Raw genomic sequence first — 21,018 nt, forward strand, 5'->3', positions numbered from 1 at the left:
GGTTAGCCTACCACAAGTGTTTTGGGTAGCTATTCACTGTAAATGACCCAAGGAAATGAATGAAATTTAACCCCTCAAAATACTATGCGTTATATTGTTTGACCTCTTACTTTTGAATACAAATTTGATCATAAAACTTGAACTGTTTTCAATTATATACGGTTTACTGTAGCGCACAAGGCCATCCATGCCACATACATGTACAGAGTACAGGTACATTCTTGAGCCTTACCTACATCTATTAACAATTTAAATAACAAAACAACTGAATTTCCTGAAAGTATATCATAAGTAAAATTATTTTACTTCAACTAATTTATTATGAGTTTAAATAAGCCAATCTGTGTTAGTGCAATATGATGGCTGTTGTTTTGAACAGTTGTGCCTCCCTGCTGATATGGACGTCCAAAGAACGAATTCCATCTGATTAACAATATCACTGTGACTTAATTAGTCCGGTACTTAGGGTCTTTACTGTAGTTAACATACATCTATCAAAAGCAAAGAGACAAGTCCACACACAAGGCTTAAAATCATGCATTCCATAAGGATTTTATTGAAGGATAGTTTTAGGATATATTTACAGTATATCTCTAAAACATCATTGCAAATTTCATCAAAAGTTCATAGATCAAGACTTTCTACTAAATGGTTTTATACTGACTATGATGCAAATGCTCAAGTGATTTAGAGGTGCAAACGGCACAGTTTTTCAGAAAAATTAATCAACTACTGTACTGTACATACACAATGGGCCTCAAGCAGATCTTTTACTCAATGGTTAAAGTCTCATGGGACATTCGTATAATCAGTCCTTTTACACCTGATGGAAGACTGAATACTATCCATCTGCTACAACAAACAGCATCATTCCATATATTAACAGATGAAATCAAAATACAGAACTTCCACAGATCAGGAACAGTCACCCCATATAGATGCTTTAAGCTAGATCATGAAGTAGATGTGCCAAGTTTATTGTTGCTCTGATATCATTTATTAGGTATTATCGGTACATTTCAACACAGGTACCATGAACTTAAATTTAACCTTTAGGATACTTTTAATGAAATTACGGTTACTGAAACTATAAACATAGATGTAAGGGAATGAGTCATGTATTGCAAAACACACACCAGAGTTACTAGATTCTAAAGCACACAGCACTATTAATTGCAAATCTTATATGAAAAAAAATGGTCACACACAGAAGCTCTGATTATAAGTGTGACAAACCTCTGGACTTAGATACTGGAAAATAGAATACATAGGAGCAGACTCAACATCTCGAATCACTTGGCACTTCTCAACAGTTTCGTAGATGGTAGAGCGTTTAGCTGGATCCCGAGCATAAGCAGAATCTGGCTCATCACTCACCATGGACTTTCTTTGCATTACACATTTTTCTTCCACCCTAGAACCCTCAAGATCCACCACCATATAAGGGGTTGATGGAGTACGCCTCAGGATGTTCATCATAGAACGTGTTGGTCGCATCTTTACCTCCTTTACTTGTGGCTGATCTAAACGTTCCAGACTGACTGATCTGTCTCTGCTCTGAAGCATTTCTTCCTGATGACTTGGAGTGTGAAGATCTGCCAACTGTTCCAGTTGCTCAAAAGATGCAATTTTGTTCTTCAGAGTTGGATCTCCCTGAGGAATGGTCTTGCGCTCTCGTACCTTTTCCTCATCTCCATTTTCAATACTATTAAATGAGGCAAGCTTTTTGTGGAAATTAATGTCTCTTTCAGGTGTCTTCTTCCTTACTGGCTGTGACTCATAATCTTTTGTGGCAAATGTTGCTCGTTTCTCCTGGAACTTTGCATCTCTAGTTGGAGTTATACTATGCACTTTTGTGCTTTCTATATCAAGATTCTCAAATGATGCAACCTTACTTCGAAGGTTTGTATCACGAGTTGGGGTAACACCACGTATTTTGGGGGTCTCGCTTTCAAGATTTTCAAAAGATGCTACTTTGTTTCGTAATGAGTTTGATACTTCAAGAGATCGTCTGTAAGCTAGCTTCTGCTCCCTCTCATTTTGAATAGGTGTTGGATCACGTATTTCAAACATTGACCTTCTCTTGCCAACATCTACTTTAGGTGACTTTTCTCTCATGATAACTCTAGGTTCAGGACTTATTCTAAAGTCTTTCTCCCTCTCCTTTGAAAAGAAGTTGAGTTTCTCCTCCACTTTGTTGCTTTTACTAGGACTTGGTGAACGGCCATTCAAGCGAGGTTTTTCATTTTTCCTGTCTTCCTCCTTGGTATAGCTTGTATTGCTATTCAAACTGGTGATGCTTGAAGTTCTTTTCTTGGCACTGTTTTCTGCATATTGCTTGTAACCAGCTATAGCTTTGTCATATGTATATTCATCTGTATGAACACTTGTGGAGGTTGAATGAAACACTTCAGTTATCAGGCTCGATCCATGACCATTAATGTGGGTTTCTTCCTCTTTTGACACTCCAGTATCCAAAAGTGAATCATGTGCCTCTTTCTTGTCCCCCTACAAAAAGATAAAAAGAAAAATGATTACCATATAAGTTAATTCTACAAAATATCTAAGGTTATAATATTTAATGAAACTGCAAATGTTTATACCCTGTACAGTATCATTGATATTTTATATTTTCCTATGTAAGACATTCCCTGAATAATTTTGATCTTATATTGAAACCAAACTTGATATTTTTTTGTAACCAAACTCACCAGAGCTGAAGATGTGTCACTAATATTATCTTCAGCAAAAACACCATCACTGCCAGTGTCTGACCCTGTGCAGAAGCCAGCATCACTCTTGGCATCTTTGTTGTCCTGATCCAAGTCTTTAACATCATTCTCTTCGTGTGCGTCACTTAGAGAGCTTGTACTCTTGGCTGAGGACAACCCAAGGCCACTCAGGTCATTATTATCATCATCGTTGTGGACAACTAGGTTATATCTCCGCCCTCTCTTGCTCCTGTTGGTTATAGAAAGGGAATGTTTCGTAGAGAGGGGCTGTTAGAGCCAAGTAGCCTTATCTTTGATATGAAACATTGTTCTGTATTAATAAAACATGAACTAGACTGTAGATAAACTATATGTGGTAGCTTTCTTAAGGGAGGGATCCAAAAGTAAAGTTAAAGAGAGTGAAAATTCTTCAATATAATTTTAAAATGTGGTGAGACATTGTATAGAAAGTGAAACTTTTGGATTATGTTTTACAGAAAGGAATGAGAATGGAAGACAAGCAAATTCATATTCAAAATTCCTGAGGAATACAGTAACTGAGATTACATAATATGTGACTACAGTATGTGATATGAAGAGGAACTGATAAAGGCCAGTGTTCATGACAGTAGTGCTGACAGAGATGAGTGTTGCTGATGTGTTGTATCTGAAATGAATTCACAGGAGGAAACTTCTCCATAACAATAATTAAATACAGTACAGTACAGTAAATTATCTATCAACCAAAAATATACTTTATGAGAGAATCTATTTTGTGGAAGATTTGAGTAGTTTAAATTCCCGTTCTATGTTTGCCCATGCTTGACCCCTGCTATGTGGCGTCCCTTGTGTGCTACACTACAGTATTTAAATGTATTGTAATAGTACAGTGGCTGGCACATTTTGTGAGATGTGGCAACTCTGTGTTTGTTTACATTGTATTAAAACTCCCATGATGGCCCTAGGAACCTTGCAATAGTAGCCAGACTATGGATGCTGGATAAGCATTCCACAGAGTTGCCATATCTCACAAAATGCACCAGCCACTGTACCTAAGTGCAGGCAACTGTACATATAATGTACTTCCTGATGTACTGAACTCTCTCTCTCCACAAGCAAGTAACACATAAATAATACCATGTTATACATCAGCCTTAAATTTGGTTACTAATACTCACTTATCTCCCTGTATTTCACTGAAAGTTTTGCTCTTACGACGAGTGCGGATCAACTCCTCCTCCTGCTCATTCTTCTTGATCTCAATCACCCTTTCCAAAGCTTCCTCGTTGCGTTTCCGACGAGAACTCTTCCATTTATCTAGGTTCTGTAAGGTGGTATAAAAATTATTTCCACATCAATTTGTCAATATTACAACACCTGGAAACATTAAAAAAGTGTTTACTCAAATTCTGCACCAAAAAGGAGTAAATTACTTATGACTTTGTAGACTCAGTGATATTACTGTGGCCTGTTCACTCAAAGCTTGCAAATGAGGCCTAGGGTCAGTTTGTAGCAAGGCAGCGGATCAGCTGGCAGACGGACAAGTGAAAAGATGTAGTGTATTTAATCTATTGCATTTATATTATGATATTGTAAGAGATAATAACTACAGTACTGTATTCTATGTTGATCTCTTATATAATTTCCACACTTGGGGAAAAATTTGCATGATGAACAAATTCTGAGACGCAAATCCCGCCTCTCTTCATAATGTCACGCAGCGCAGTGGATGATGTTGATGAAAATTTGTTTTCTTTTTTGTGTTCTCTTCTAAGACATTTATGTTACCAGAGCATTTCACATGCTAATTTTTCCCCAAGTGTGGAAATTATATAAGAGATCAACATAGAATACAGTACTGTAGTTATTATCCTTTACAATATCATAATATAAATGCAATAGATTAAATACACTACATCTTTTCACTTGTTCGTCTGCCAGCCAATCCGCTGCCTTGCTACAAACTGACCCTAGGCCTCATTTGCAAGCTTTGAGTGAACAGGCTTTACAATACTGTACATTAAAATTATGAACTCATCAGCAATGTACTGTACTGTACTACCTTTGTACGCAATAATATTTAAGTAATGATATACAGGTACTGCACTGTAACAACTTTTATAAAAGAACTTGTTTAGTAATACAAGTACAATTCAAAATTTTAATGAAATTCTATGAAGAAACCACACTTCTATTATGTGATAAATATAAGAAACCTTAATGTACACTTGCCCACAGGTATAATGTTCCACCCCTCGGAGGCCTTTCCAAATATGTAACAATGTCTGAATCACTTTATGAATGAATCAGTAACTTGAGGAGAGCAGTTGCCAACAACTGAATTTTGGAAGCCTATAACTGTTATGTGTATGTAAGGAGTTTCTGTCCACCTCATACACTCAAGACTACAGTACTTAAAATAATGACACTAAAGTATGATATAGTAAATATAAAAATTTATAACCAAAAGATCTCTAGTAATGTAAGGCTCTCAAGTACAGTACTATTAAGTAACATTTGACACTCCAGTAACTCTGTGGTCAAGGAATAGCCTTCTCTCTATGTATGGAATTAGTCACTCCTGAGAAAAGTATACCAATTAAAAAAAAAAAATAATAAACCTTTTGTGTTATCAATACTGTATGTAATTTATATCCTTGGGGGCCTCGTAGACAGCCACTAGGAGAAGCATGTCACTACTACAAGCATTATTGTTCAGTGACAAACTGATGGACTAGATAATAAATTAGGCTACACCAGACTCCTACCTCACATGTCTTACCATCTGGAAAAGGCCATGATCAAAGTCGTCATAAGACTCATATAGTTGTAATGTGGCCACAACTTCAAACACTGTGAAAATTTCTGCCATTATTTTCAATCATCCCAAACACCGCAGCTGATATGGTTGTATCACTGACTTAAGCATTCTCATTACCCGGTACTCAGTCAACCAAGATGCACAGTATGAAGTAGCTACAGAACACAGTAAACCGATCTTTTTAGACATAAAACCTTCAAATGTGTGCACAACTGTACAAATAAGTCTGGTAATTTCACAAAGATTGATCAAATGAACAATAAACAAAATGAAGTATGTATTAGACACACAAGTAATGCACTAGTGAGGTTCCCAGTAGACACTGAGGAAGGTTCGTCTTCACTGCTAGTTCTACAAAGAAGCCTTATGAAGTCTCCTCCACCTCCCTCACACCTGCCTGGCCCTATCACCCCCCCCCCCACTCTTCACTTCATAACTTTTATAAAGTCCACATCCACTGCCTCAGTTAACAGAGAGCTACTAATGAATTCACCTAATTACGGTACATAAATAAAACAGTGATGTTCCAGCAGTTGCCAAAATTTGTCTTTACTACATATGTTTAATGAGCTACCTTGTAAGCAACCTTAATGTGTATGACAAATGAGCTGGCTTGTATGCAAGCTTAATATGTATGACAAATGAGCTGGCTTGTGTGCAAGCTTAATGCATATGACAAATGAGCTGGCTTGTATGCAAGCTTAATGTGTATGACAAAGTCGTGACTACAACTATGACAGGCAAGTATACCATCATATATAATGCATGCTTTTGTGATGGTGTAGATACTTTTGGTCAATATGAAACACACCAGTGTCTGCCATGAATTTTGTCACACTCAAAGATATCCTTCCCACATGTCAATAAAGTTTTAAACAGGAAATCCATGTCATGAATAAGTATGGGACAATTATGTTGCTTATATGAAGAAAAAAAACTTCAGTCATACTCACACAAAATTAAGTCAATTATCATTTAACTTTACATCTGCCTTACCTACAGATGAAATGCCTTTGGTGCTACAGCAAAAGATCTTTAATTCACAGAGGAAATGTGCATAAGAATAATTGAAACAAGAGTAGTGACCAATAAAAACATCGCAATACCATAATAAAAACAAGCCATGAAACATAGGCCTACAGGTGCAGCATTTGTGTGACAACAAACCAGTGAACACTGAAAAGCATAAAACACAAGAAATACAGCACTGCCCATGACAATAGTGAGGACAGTGCCGGCCACTTACCGACTGCCAGTCTGAGCCTTCATCATACGGGTTCTTGGAGGAGGAGGAGGAGGAGGAGGGCTGCTAGTGGAGGAATAGGACACTGTCAGTGGACTTCTCACTTACTCTTTACACCCACAGCCACACATTTCATGGAGGACTCACATACAAGGTACTGTGTCACACACTCTACACCTTCACACACAGACACACACAGGTACCCACCTCACACATCTTTTTCTTAACATTATAAGCACTATCTTGAAAAATTATTAATATACTGTACTGTACAACATATAATGTACAAACAGGTGCACATGTCACTAAATGTACATACAAGCTTCTGTACATATGTACTTAACACTACATCTTACTGAAGATAAGCACAGTACGGTATTTACTCCACAATGTCATGAACATCATAAACTATTTCATGTGCACCCATCATTGTTTTACACTTTCAGAATATCAGTAGAATTACAGCTGTATGGGTAATTAGTCTACCTAATTATCTGATGTAAACAGTGAAAAAAATACAAAAATATGCATTGAGCTAAATCCAAGTACTGTACTATACTGTACTGTACAGTATACTGTAAAATAATTTGATTTCTTTGAAAATTTCATTATAATATTATTTTTAATGCAGAGAATACAAATCTGGTGGGAGAGCAAGAGAAGGATTAGTGGATTTACTTAACCCATTCTATATATGATGCCACTTTTAATATTTTATTTGGCTAATGCCAGATGATCGCATTCAGCAGAGATAGACCCCCTGTACCCAAGGGGTTAAGAAGTGGCAAGTAGCCTGTGGCATCTACCACTTTGGTGAAAGACAAATATCATTACTGAACTTTGTCCAATTTTAGCAGCAATGAACCATCATTGACTGGTATATACAGTACTCGAGTTTGACAGTATTATACTCAGTCACTTGTTACAGCTAAAATCATATAGTTCAGTGATTGTTTTTGTCAATTTGCTGTAGTGTCAAAGCACAGATGCTAGTGCCTACTCAACATTTCTTTAGTAAACTCAAAGATAGTGTTTCTTGTTTGCTGACTGGATTTGCATTAAAAGCATTAAAACAAGTTTACCAGAGAAAATCCCAAAGAAAACACACCACGATTAAGGGTGAACCTCTAAATGATACCTTTATCAATACACTGTACTGGGATGAATGAAAAGGAATCTTGACACCAACTTCACCACTATGAATAATCCTCTCTCAAAGGAAGAACAGATGTCTTAGTAGGATATATGGTGTTATAAATAAAGTATAACCAAGACTATGTGTGTGGTAAAAATCCACTACTGTTTGTGCTACAGTACTGTACTGTACTGTACTTTTATATTAATATTTTAATCTCTTTATCTCTTGAATACCTTCTTTGAAGCCACTCCTTAAATGCAATACAGGTATCAGCTTCTGCATATTTCTGATCATGTAAGTTTGTGTATAGTGTATCATTCTCCTACAAAAGAAAACATAATTTATACCAGCTATAACTCACTCAATTATACCCTTACTGAAAGTAACCTGAATTCTTACCCCAGGATTATCTCACTGGTTGATGCCACATGTACAGTACATTATTACTGAGTAGGGGCACTAGACACATACTCAAACAGATAAGTGTACACAATACTGTATATGAATTTGAAAGTACTGTACCTGTATACATCTACTGTACACATAACTGCATACAGTACACAAACTGTATAAAATGAATACACTCACAGGCACTCACTCTGCATTTAGACATCTCAATATACATGTGCACGTATCAGTTCACATATACACACAGACAACTCTAAAAAAAAGATATGCACACACAGAAAAAATATAGGCAATGGAAGTTTAGTATAGTGGATTGACTTGACACTAAAAAAACCCTTCATGAAACTATACAGTACAATAATCAGTCCACTAAACTTAACTTCCTTTACCTAAAACTCACAAGATGGTAGAGTAAGGGGATGGAGACAACATCACTCAGCCTACACACTACAGTACCTTAGCTCAAAAGGGGTACCATTAAAACTCACTCACTAATCAATTCAAGGGTTCCAAGATCTGGCATAATTAAAAACCTAAATTAGATGGACTACTGTATTGAAGACTATTCTGAATCTATTAATTATTTCTAGACTGGTTAAAAAAAATGACTAGGGGTAGCACAATGATTAAAAAAGAAAACAAATACAGTGTAAGTGATTTTTTTAGTAGTGGTATTTGTTATCTTGTTAGTGTGGTTAGTTTTATAAAATAATTAAGGTAAGATTATATTCAACCATTCAGAACATTCAGATCCATACAAAGAGAAGAGAAGAGAAGAGGAGAGACAATCAGTTTATTAATTACTGCATGTGTGAATATTTGTGAAGACTGTGTGTTCTGTCAGTTTCATTCTTTATCTATATAGTAGTACCTCTTCAATCATTTACACACCAAATAACTATAAATATTTCCCATCCATGAACTATTTAAGGTGAATTGAAAATCTAATAGTTACAATGACCATAAATCTGGCTAAGAGTCCATCCCATTTGCACAATTTTTGCTTACTGTACGTTACCTCATTAACAAAATATCCAAACTTGAAAGATGAAACTGACTGTTGTATTGTAGTTTGGGTTGTGATGAAAGAGTTGTAAAATTCACATTTACAATTGTGTTTTACTCTTACGAACATTCCAGACCATCCAATAGTACTGGATTCTTCTTATTGCAAACAGTTCATTGACCATAAATTTCTCAAGTTCAATTTTGACAAGTACAGCAAAAAGTAGCCTAATAGGGAAGGTGATCTTCCATAACAAGAAATATATGATAGTTAAAAGTCTAAGTAGGTAAAACAATAATGAATTGGTTACAGAGAAATGTTAAGAGAGACGACAAAATGAAAAGTGGATAAAAGTTTGAATTTAAAGGTTACATGTAACATCCACATTTGTACACTTCTGTCATCTCATTTAACAGAACAACACACGCCTCATTACTCATGTCCAATGTTTTATTTCACCAAAGAGGTTGCAACAAGAAGTTTTCTACCAAACTTGTATCACCGTACAGCTAATGATCCCCACAGACACCAGCCCTACCTAACAAAATTTAATTCCACATACTCTTCCTCTTCCTTCCATGATAGCTTTATTATGTTATAAATAAAATAGTACTTTTGAATTTATTATTATCTTGGTAAACGGAAAACTGAATCTGCCACTCAAAAACTTCAGTACTGTGGGATGTGTCGACGGTTAATCAATCCCAACAAAGAGAACAAATCATTTATATACTTGTACTTTAATCAACAATTATGAGTTCAACTGCTTCAATCTTTAAATACAATACTTTTTGTTATTAATGACCTGCATAAAATCAAGTATGGGTTTGTAATAATACACTATCTACATTTAACATTTAATTCTTTTCTCCTTATTAATGCCATCTTCTCAATCTTACCCACATCAAGTTCGAGTATATAAAACTGATCACTCTTGATATGTTTCACAGAGTTTTCCTATTACTCAATGATAACATGGCTCATAACTGATATTAGAAACACTATCAAAATCTACAGATCTGAATAACTTTACACACACACACACATACACACCACTGCAATGCATGTTATTCATGAACAATCAAAACATGGCCTTTTTAATACACTACTGTATATTATTTAGTTTTAAGGCACTTTCTGCAGATATGCTTAGCATACTATGTAATTGCCAAACCCGAGAGGAACACCAGATCAACATTATTCACAACAAATTCTGCCAAGGTTTACACGAAATACTCAAGGTTAACGTCAGATTCACTGCATGCCACATTAAGAACACGCAGACTCACACACGTAGAACACATCAGGACAAAGTGTGAAGTCCCACACTTGTTGTCCTCTTACCTTGTGTACTGGGGTAGGTGCAAACAGAAGAGGTTCAAAATAATGACCCAAAGACACCACCATAATTATGTATTGTATTGCATGCATTTGTCCACGCCTACATCAGGCACACCCATTGTCACACTACACCCATACCAACACCCACATCGGTTTATATGTGTTAACTTGAGTGTTATGGTTCCTCTAAGTTGGCCCTACACTCTAAGAAGCATACGAGTACATCCCATTCACCTATATGGCCCTGAGTTGGAGCAGCAAAGAACTTAAGGCAAAGACAGGAATAGCTTCATAGTAGGATCCATCAATATACTGTACTCATTTAAATTTAAAATTATTAGAATTGCAGTAATAGATGATGCGTATTATTCCAATTTACTTTAAATTTTAAGTATTATGTCACCAACATACTGTATGGCAATCTAATTAATTTTAAAATTATGAAATGTATTGAACACTATTCTTCTGGTAAGGTTCTTATAGCACAAACTCAGACCAGTGTTAGTCAAGATATTACAAACATTAGTTTTACAGGTGAGTGAGGTCACCCATCCTGGCCAACCACACTCAGGCTAGGTCAAACCTGGGTCAAGGTCAACCAGAATGGGTCATCCTAACAGTCTGGCTGGTTCATACTCACAGCCACCTTAGGTTATGCTCACAGCAAAGCTGGATCATACACTTATCTAAGTGGGGTCACACCTAAGCCCAGGTTGGATGGCTGGGACACACCCACACCCTAATCAGAATAGATCCAAACCAGGCTGGGTTACACACAAAGAGAAGCCGAGTCATGCTTACATCCAGGCTAGGCTGTACCCAACTACAGTTTAGGTCACATCATATTCCAATATTATTCTACACTCAGCTTAAAGTCTTGTGGCCTGTATTGTACAGTACTTTCAAAATTAACAACAAATCATTGTGATTAAGACTGTACTGTGACACTCTCCATAAGTGTTATTTTATATTACAGTATTAAATTTCTGCAAATATATATTGTACCAGTAAATGACCAACCATGACAGATACATTTGTTCCATACAGGCCACTAGAGATGTTGTTGGATATATAGTTCTGTATTATGTTTCTGGTTATGAGGAAGTTAAGATTAATATTAGTCATAAAAATCAGGAGTTTCAGGTTGACAATGAGTGTTTTCAGGAGGCAAGCTTGTATGTGTACAGTTAAGACCCATAACCACACCTCCTAGAGAACTCCCACATGGCAAGGAGAAACACTTCACCAATATGTCTAAAGGATATAGTTCTCTCGGAGGTATCATCAGAATCACAACATTGTACCTTTAATTAAATTAACTTTTCTTAGATACACTTGAAAAACTATTATTATGTTTAGAAAATATATTCCACAGAATACCTTGAGAGCTTTCTACCATAAGACATGTCATGAATGCCCCTACAGAAACCACCAAAGGAAAAAACCCGTGTGGGAGTCCCAATGGCACCCCCTGGAGGAGCCCCTGATTTGTGAAGAGTGATGACCACATGCTGATACCCACCTCTTGCCAGTCTGCCTCCTCAGCGATCAGGTGTTGTCGCATTGCTTTCACTGCCTCTGCCTTCTTGATCTGCTCAGTTGCTGACTTGTATAACACAGCTGGCCCTGTCTGAAGATCACCACACAAAAAATAGTTTAATAACAAGGCTATTAAAAAATACATATCAATTTCATCAACTGCATACTATTCTAATGATACTAAATTACTAACACACTAGTACAACAAATCACAAATGGCTGATAAAACATGCTTGGTGCAGAAAAAAAAGTGACATGCATTTACTACTCTTCAAGATAAAAGAATTAATAATAATATAGTGAAAAAAGTGATAAGTGGGTCCATAGGCATGACTGCCAGTTAGGGGTAGTGTGGATACAGCACACTGTATACTAAGTCTTCAGTACACAAGCAGGCAGCATGGCCGATACAGTACTGCACTGAACCATCTGCACTTTACCAATTTGTATACTTAAGTACCAGGTACACATTTACAGCTGGAAGAACTGTGAGTGCCCAGGGATTGAACCACCAACCCATGAAATGGGAGGTGAGCTCTGTATCCACTCGACCTCTACAGTTCTAATAATACAGTAACTTACAGTACATCCATTTCTTTTACTCTGCCTTGCTCTTGGGACCTACTGTATGCTATGATGACAACCACATGAGGCCAATGCACTACAGAGGGAACAATGTGAGGGATATTTGCCTGTGAATTCTAGACAATAATTTGGGTAAAATTTATTCTAACATTACAAATAAAACTTAATTAAAGCTAACTGGAGAGGACAAGCTGAATTACCACAGTTTTCCTGACAGTTACCTTTGACTGACGATAAAGAAGAAGAGAATGGTTTGGGGGAAGCTTGACAGAGATAGAGAAAAAACAGTTAATGATACTATGGCATTAACAAAGAAAAAATAGTTCATGTGAGAAATATATAACAACAGCTATACCTGTAAATGTAAGCTCATTTAAATTATGAGTATGACATGTCTAGGTTAAAGATATAGTGATACTGTACACATTATAATCAAAGTATACATGCAGACAGAGGCAAAATTCACCTTCACAAACTGCATAGCTGCCTCGTTGATCTTCGGGGTCGTACGGGTGATCCTTGAGGGGATGTATTCATGGGCCTTCGAGTCCAAATTTGCCTGTACAGATAGAAAAGTATTTCTAAATAATTAATGAATTATAATCATCATGAAAACTGTATGAATTATTATCTGACAATAACTAACCAATCTTGACTCAAATATAATCGAGAATACTGCATAATGAACACTGTAAAATATATAATACAGTACAGAGAATGCAATAAAGGTAATCTTTTAGTTTTATTTACTGTACAATTTGTAAGAATCATGTTTATAACCCTTCAAAAAGATCCAGGTCTTACATTCTTGTCGTGCAGGGAGTCGAGTGACATAGCGCGTGTGGGGGTTGGGTGTGGAGGATTCTGCCCCCCATATCGCACATTCCCCGGCATCTGTAAGACCAACCACACTGTAATTTACAGCTATTGATTTACTGTTTATTTGTGTCATTACTATATGATCTTTAGGTAATATTTGAGCTGAAGAAAAGTTTATTACAGTCATATAGCTGCAGTAAAAGAAGACAGCAGATGCAAAACTCAGCATGAAAATTATATTCTTAATAACGATATACGTACAGTATTTCATACAGTAATCAAATCAGGAAATATAATGTTTCTGGTGGCTGTCATGAGAGGTTACCACCACAAAATTGTTGCATTTGTACCATTTCTTTAAACCATTAAGTAATGAACCTGATACAGTAATTCTTAACAAGCAAACTATACAGTACTTTATAATGAATGATATACAGTACAGTACTGTACAACCTTTTGATGCTGTGGCAGTACAGTAATGTAAAGTTACCCTATACAGTACAGTACAGTAACATACATACTGTCAATCTTTTTGAAAGTGTTTCTGTAGATTACAGTACAAGCTGCTGGGTGGGATATACAGCACTGTATACTGTAGGATATATAATTTTTCATTTGTCTATATACATGGCAAATCTCATTGCTGAAGAGACAGAACCATTTTCAGTCTATAAACATTTATCTACAGATATACATAATTACATAATTATATGAAATATGAAAATATATATGTTAACATTTTTGAGTTGTACAAAGGTACTGTACAGTACTTCTAAATTATACACCATAAACTCAAGGGTGACAATACCATTTCAACAATTGTAGATCAGTCGAAGTCAACAATCACAATATTGAGCCACACATTGGCATATAAAACTGTTTTCTTTCACCTAACCTGACTATCATTATTAAATTCCATACCCAACATCATTTAGATCAAGCTCTCGAATGCCCTCCTCCTCCCCCCCTACAGGTATTTCTTGGAGACAGAAGACTCACCTTGGTGTGTGTTGAGGTAACTACCAGAATCTCCTATGGGCGCGGCTGGGGGCCATCACGTGATCACCACCACCCTCCTACTGCAAGTCTACTAGTGAAGGTGGCAGACAAGTTTGGGAGCTTCTTCGAGGTTGTTCACAGCTGCTGGAAAATAATGAAATTTGTATTAGTTACCTTCTCAACATTCAATAGTTCAACACAACTGTTTTTCTTGACAGTTGAAATTAAAATGTTGAATTGCTTTAGAACTTTAATTATAATAGCTAACGTTTAATCACCAGTACTTTTAAACGTTAACAGTGAGTATAATTATCAAAAAGAATACCCTTTTAAATACAAAATTAGTTAGACTTGTACAATACATAATTACAAACATAATCTGGATAAGCATGTTCAGCAGTACCAAGTGAGATTTAATCTACAATGCACACTGTTGCACTTTGTCAACAAAATCCATCACATCCACTTTGCATCATGAAAATATTTTCTCATAACTTTTAATTGTTGATGGACTATGTATGTATATTATGTATGTTGTATGTATACTATGAATGTACTCCATTTATATACATTACTTATCTAGTCAGTAGCGTGTGGCAATGCCCTTTATCATGTCCCACACACTTAGATAATGTGCCTGGCGACATCTGGAAGCTGGTTATGTATCACTTGCCACATGTCGCCTGAGAGGTCAGAGATAGGTCAGTTGACCCATGGAGAGTGTAGGGACTGCCGGCGTTTGGATCACACACCCCTGTACATTCCAGCAAATAGAATCTACAAAACTCTACAGGTGTTTGTGTTCACTCCTGTAGTTAGAACTGAGTACCCAGAACATGTACAGACTACTGTAATTATTTAATTACTAACCTTGTTACACACTTATACACACTGAAACACAGTAATAACATAATAACGTCAAAGAGGCCACACACACACACACACTCACACAATCAATATATATATATATATATATATATATATATATTTAAGCCTCTCTCTGTCCATGTAATTCAGTTGCCTCTGAAGATGTCTTAAATAAAGACGAAAGCTAAGGTACTCCGTTGTTTCCATTTTCCCGTGTGATTTTATCATATATATATATATATATATATATATATATATATATATATATATATATATATATATATATATATATATATATATATATATATATATATATATATATATATATATATATATATATATATGCTGATAACCACAAGGACTCCACCTGAGACGGTATATTAGTCTCAATGTTTTATTATACTACAGTATTTTATTCATAAATTAAACCTGTACCATAATAAAAGTTTTGCTCTACTACATTACAACTTCGAAAACAAATGCACAAAAACACGACCTGCAGAGAGGCTCTGGACCAGAGCAACATTTGTGAAGTATCCCACAACACAACTGGGACTCCTAGGAATCTTTAAAGGTTTGAGCATTAAAGTTTTTCCTAAAACTTTGTGATACAGATCTCATGACAGACACACTCAAGCATCAACATACGGACAACAGCTAAAACGGAGTCTAAATTCCAGTGAGATTACCAAAACTTATTACGTTATCTCATTTGTTTTGTAGTTACTGTATAGGGAAAAAAATCAACGTACAAATGTTAAGAGAACCAGCATGGGGGAGGGGGGTATATGTCTGAGGGGAGGCTGAGGCAACACAACTACAGTAGGTAAGGCTTCACCGTCACTCCATTATGTTTCTTGGTTATTTCTTTTGGGTGTGTTGTGTCACAAGGAGGAGGAAAATAAGAAACAATCTCTTGTGTTTCTTTATTATGTTGTGTGTGTGTGTGTGTGTGCTAAAAACTCATATTACAGTTTCTCCAATCCCTCCCTGTCCCCATCCCCACAAGACGTTCACGACTTTTTTTTCAATTGGGTACCCCACCCCCCTACATCCTTGTGTAAGGTGAAGCGCAGAAGCGTTTACAGCGCCCAACAGGGAAGCATGCTAACTTCATGCTTGCCTTATGTCTCATGAGTTAAGGGCGTAGAAGCCTGAAGAGTCAAGGGCGTAGAAGCCTGAAGAGTCAATGGTTTATGTCTAAGCAAGTTATTGGAAGCTCGAACAACTTGTCCCTGAATACGAATTCGCAACTTTCGATTTACAGCAGGTACCTACTTTACTGCTAGGTGAACAGGGACCAAGGGGACTAGGAAAAGTGTCCAAAGAACTTCCGCCGGCCCGGGATTGTATCCTGCCTCGGGGTACATCATGACACCTACGACTGTATCTTGCCTCGGGGTACATAATGACACCCACGATTGTATCCTGCCTTGGGATGCAGCATGACACCCGACTGTATCCTGCCTCGGGGTACATCATGACACCCACGACTGTATCCTGCATTGGGGTGCAGCATGACACCCACGACTGTATCCTGCCTTGGGGTGCATCATGACACCCACGACTGTATCCTGCCTCGGGGTGCATCATGACACCCACGACTGTATCCTGCCTCGGGGTACAGTGTTTGTATCCTGTACCTATCACCCCCCCCCCGTACCCACCACCACCATCACAACTTCTACCATTAACACCAACAGTGCTACTACCACCAGTATTACCAGCACTAGCACCGTCACCACCACAGGTTCTGGCGGACGTCCTTGAGCCTCAACCCACCATCACCTGACCCACCTGTCGAGAGAGAGAGAAAGAGTATATAGGTTATTCGGTAAAGATAACGTATTTGAAACACATCAAATGACAAATTCAAAATTAAATCTGCTCTATTGGCCGAAAATGTAAAGAAACATTAAAACAAATCTGCTTTTTCGTTTACAAACATGTTTTGAGATCGGTGGGAATTATTTCGAACAAATAAAGTAACTATAATAAATGTATTTTCCTATGATACGTGACTTCATGTACACTATATGTGAAACACCATCCACTTAAGAGTTTCTACTACTATTGCATTCTCTCTTCCGCCTCTCCCGTGTGTAACTGTACCCTTACCTTTCACCACCTCCTTCCTCCAAATCCACCACCCCCCTCCTCCATATCCTCCCCTCCCTTCACCATCCTCATATCCTAACAACCCCCCCCCCTCACCCTCCATGGTGACGTTGGTCACTCAGTGGTTGACGTCTCCGATGGTAACAGAATATAGGTCACCCGTAAAGCTCAAACAGAATATGGAATTTCATCCTCCCCCATAGCCAAACCCAGCAGCAGACGCAGCAGCTGTTGCAACAGGTGAACAGCAGCAGTAGCAGCAGCAAAAATTCGCACCGGAAATGCAATGTAGTTGATAACAGCAAAAGCATATACTCTGTACTGTACAATAAGAGAATATCCTTATATCAACAATCTTTGAAGCAGCAGAGGCGGCAGCAGCAACAAAGCAACAGAAGGTTGGAGGAAGAGCAACATCAACAAAAGGCAACGGAGACGAAGGTTGCAACGAGAGCGCAGACAATATCGCCAGCAGAGATCGGCCTTTCAAGCTCTCGTGAGAACCAAGACCATGAACCTTCCTCTTTCAGCGCTCTCTTGTTCCAGATGATTTCCCGACCTACCTGTACAGTATGTGTTCAATGCTGGTATTTCTTTCCTTCCTCTTGTCCTTCCCTCTCTCTCTCTCTTTCCCTTTATTATCAACTTCCCCGTTACTCCATTCCTCGGGGTCTCATCTTCAGAAGAAGGGAGGGAGGGGTGTCAACTATCGCACATAACCATCACAACACAACTTATGGTATATTCCACGGCTCTCTGAGGTACATTTACTGAGAATATTTAATATTTTATAAAACTTGAATTTACTTGTATAACAAATAATATTTTCCTATAAACCTATTTTATGTACTATGAAAGGAGTCTCCAACCTTGAGTGTGTGGAAAGAGAGAGAGAGAGAACACACACCCTGGCATGTGCTCTCGGCCCTCACCTGGCCCATCCCCTCCAGTCACCTGTAATTACCTGTAAGTCCCCCGAGCAACACCTCAGGTCTCCACTTACTCAACAAATCTCTCCGTTTTTTACGACCTGTTCAAGATCGTCGACACGGCCTCTAACTCTCCATTCAATGTCATTTTCCTTCACCAACATAACTAAAAAATCAACTTTCAACATTTCACAGCGAAGAATAAGCATTTAGTGAGCATCATAACTCAGAGTATGCCGACGTGCGGGAGGATCATGCTGTAAATATGATGTTTAACGAGGCAATTCATATTTCAAGGTGTAATTATAACGTAGTGGACCTCACGCTTGGGATAGACTGCAGCGTTAACGAGGGAGAGGGGAGGTGAGGTACTTTCCAGGGGCTGCCGCGGGGAGGTCACTCTTAAATTAACTTCGCCCACTAATTACATTAAAGATGCTAAGTCGTGTATCTTAAAGTCCTCCTCCTGGGTGTTGTCTCCTCACCCCACACTTCCTCACCCCTCATCCTGATATTTACAAATCCTAACGTTATTATTCTGCTCAAGTAACAGTCGGTGTCAGGATTTTAACGACTCTTAATTAATACTGTTTTTCATTTTATTTGTGTAGTCTTCATCATAATTAACGTCGTTATTACACAAATTAATAACAATTAACGGCAATGGAATGCATGTGAGGGAAATGTTTGCATGAATTTAGTTTTCAAATTTTTCTTTCTCCCATTCTTATTCTCCTCATCTCTCTCCGCCTCGTGTCTCCCCCCCCCCCTCCCGCTCTGGGGTCTACATACCATGACCCTTCTCATCGTTCCCTCCAATCCAGCACAGCCTTGCGTTTTTTCCTCAAGGACGAACACCACCATCCTCACTACCACTTACCTCCCCATCTACTAGATAACATTGGGCCTCACGTCCACCACACACGTTACCTACACCAACTACAACATTACGGTAACTTCCACTCATACCACACGTGTTATCCTCGGTGAATGTTTGTTTACTGTATGTCTGATGTGTTGACCTGGCTGGGAGTGCTCTCTGCTCGGTCCAGCCACACGCCAACCTGGACCTCCCTCCCACACGTCTTCCTGCGCCCTCCCTCTCGCCATTCTCGGCCCATAATTAAACAAATATTAGGCATGGCAACTCTTCTCTCATAGTAAACTCATCTACGTTATTAAAACACTGCTCTTAAGTGTTCCACCTTAACCGGGGGGCGTCTTTTTGCATGCCATGGCTGGGAATCTCTCTCCTGTGCTGCTTGTTGGCTAGGCTAGGCTAGGTTTGGCTGGGGTGGGCTGGGCTTGCTGACTGCAGGGTTGGTTGGCTGACAGACATTGGCGACCTCTCCTCACGTCTGGCCTCCTGACCTTTGTTGGAAGTGACCTCGCCAGTTTAGTGGGGTCGTGGTGCAGGCCGACACACAGTCATTACGCCTTATACAGTAGTGCTCCGCCCCCTTGCACACGTTCTATCACATCTTAACCACAAATTCCTTTTCATAAAGCAAGTATCTGGCTAGTGAAACAAAGCATAAACGTGTAATACTCTACCACATTTTTTATATAAATATTTAAGCAGCAGCACCCGAACATACCAGGCGGATATGACAGATGCACATTTCTACCACAGTCCACTACCATTAACACTCGCCATCACCGACGCTCTCTATGTTTACCTTCGATCTAGAGGGACCCTTCTACCTAGTTACTCTGTGAGAATCCTGTTCTGTGTACCAGCACAATACTTGTCCTCACCTGTTTTCCTTGATGTTTACCAACAATGTGGTCCTGGTCCCCCCCCACTTCCTCGACGCACCGTTAGACAAGCTCCAGGTAAAGTTCAGGTAAGTACTCGGCCACCACCACCCCCTGCAACACTCTTCATTAATACCCCGCCGTTTCATCACTCCTCTCTCTGTATATCTGTTAAAAGTTCTTCTGCAGGTATTTTGTATTATATTTTCATCTTATTTATTCTTGAAGTCCTTTCCCTAAGTGGCGTAGGGTGGGCGGAATTACCTGCCATTTTTATATACTGTACTGTATACTCTCAGCTGTATACAGGGTCATTAGTTGATGTCGTGACCTGGTTAAACCCGTCAACAGATTAGTTAAAAATAATGACTAAGAGTTAATGTTCTAAAGACGGAAATAACGGCTGTTTGTAAAGTAAAAAAAATAATAAGACAATTTATAACTATAATGTAAGAGTAAATATTTACATATACTTAAAAATCACATAAAAGGATCATGATGCCTTATCTAGGCTTTATAAGTATTACACAGGTGAGGTACACAGTTAGGTATCCTGTTGGAGGAGTACTCAGGTAGACAAAACAATGATCAACTTGAGTGAAGCGACAAAGATCATAATATTTGTTGAGTATTACGTCATAACACAGGAACCGTATACGCCCACTAAACAACTTATATCTCGTAAAGAAACAAATAAACAAGAGGGTAAAGATAGCATGACCTTATTTAGTGACAA

At 38.0% G+C, this 21,018-nt stretch overlaps 1 protein-coding gene across 21 annotated transcripts in view; it reads right to left on the reverse strand.

Moving 5' to 3' along the window:
• Positions 1-21,018, reverse strand: part of LOC121853631 (protein clarinet-like) — an 80,167-nt gene that overhangs the window by 32,583 nt on the left and 26,566 nt on the right. For 8 of the 21 annotated variants that reach the window (XM_042347914.1, XM_042348025.1, XM_042348064.1 and 5 more), the window contains exons 3-11: positions 17,202-17,274; positions 14,611-14,754; positions 13,597-13,686; positions 13,259-13,351; positions 12,191-12,298; positions 6,779-6,841; positions 3,890-4,035; positions 2,712-2,961; positions 1,378-2,508 (exon numbers count right to left, since the gene is read on the reverse strand). In XM_042347914.1, coding sequence (XP_042203848.1) covers positions 1,378-2,508; positions 2,712-2,961; positions 3,890-4,035; positions 6,779-6,841; positions 12,191-12,298; positions 13,259-13,351; positions 13,597-13,686 — 1,881 coding nt within the window. In that variant the 5' untranslated portion in view covers positions 14,611-14,754; positions 17,202-17,274. The remainder of the gene's footprint in view (positions 1-1,377; positions 2,509-2,711; positions 2,962-3,889; positions 4,036-6,778; positions 6,842-12,190; positions 12,299-13,258; positions 13,352-13,596; positions 13,687-14,610; positions 14,755-17,201; positions 17,275-21,018) is intronic. The other 13 variants (XM_042347931.1, XM_042347921.1, XM_042347961.1 and 10 more) reach the window with 7 other exon arrangements.

Source organism: Homarus americanus, unplaced genomic scaffold (genome assembly GCF_018991925.1).
Source record: "Homarus americanus isolate GMGI-L3 unplaced genomic scaffold, GMGI_Hamer_2.0 scaffold50564, whole genome shotgun sequence".
Classification (NCBI taxonomy): domain Eukaryota; kingdom Metazoa; phylum Arthropoda; class Malacostraca; order Decapoda; family Nephropidae; genus Homarus; species Homarus americanus.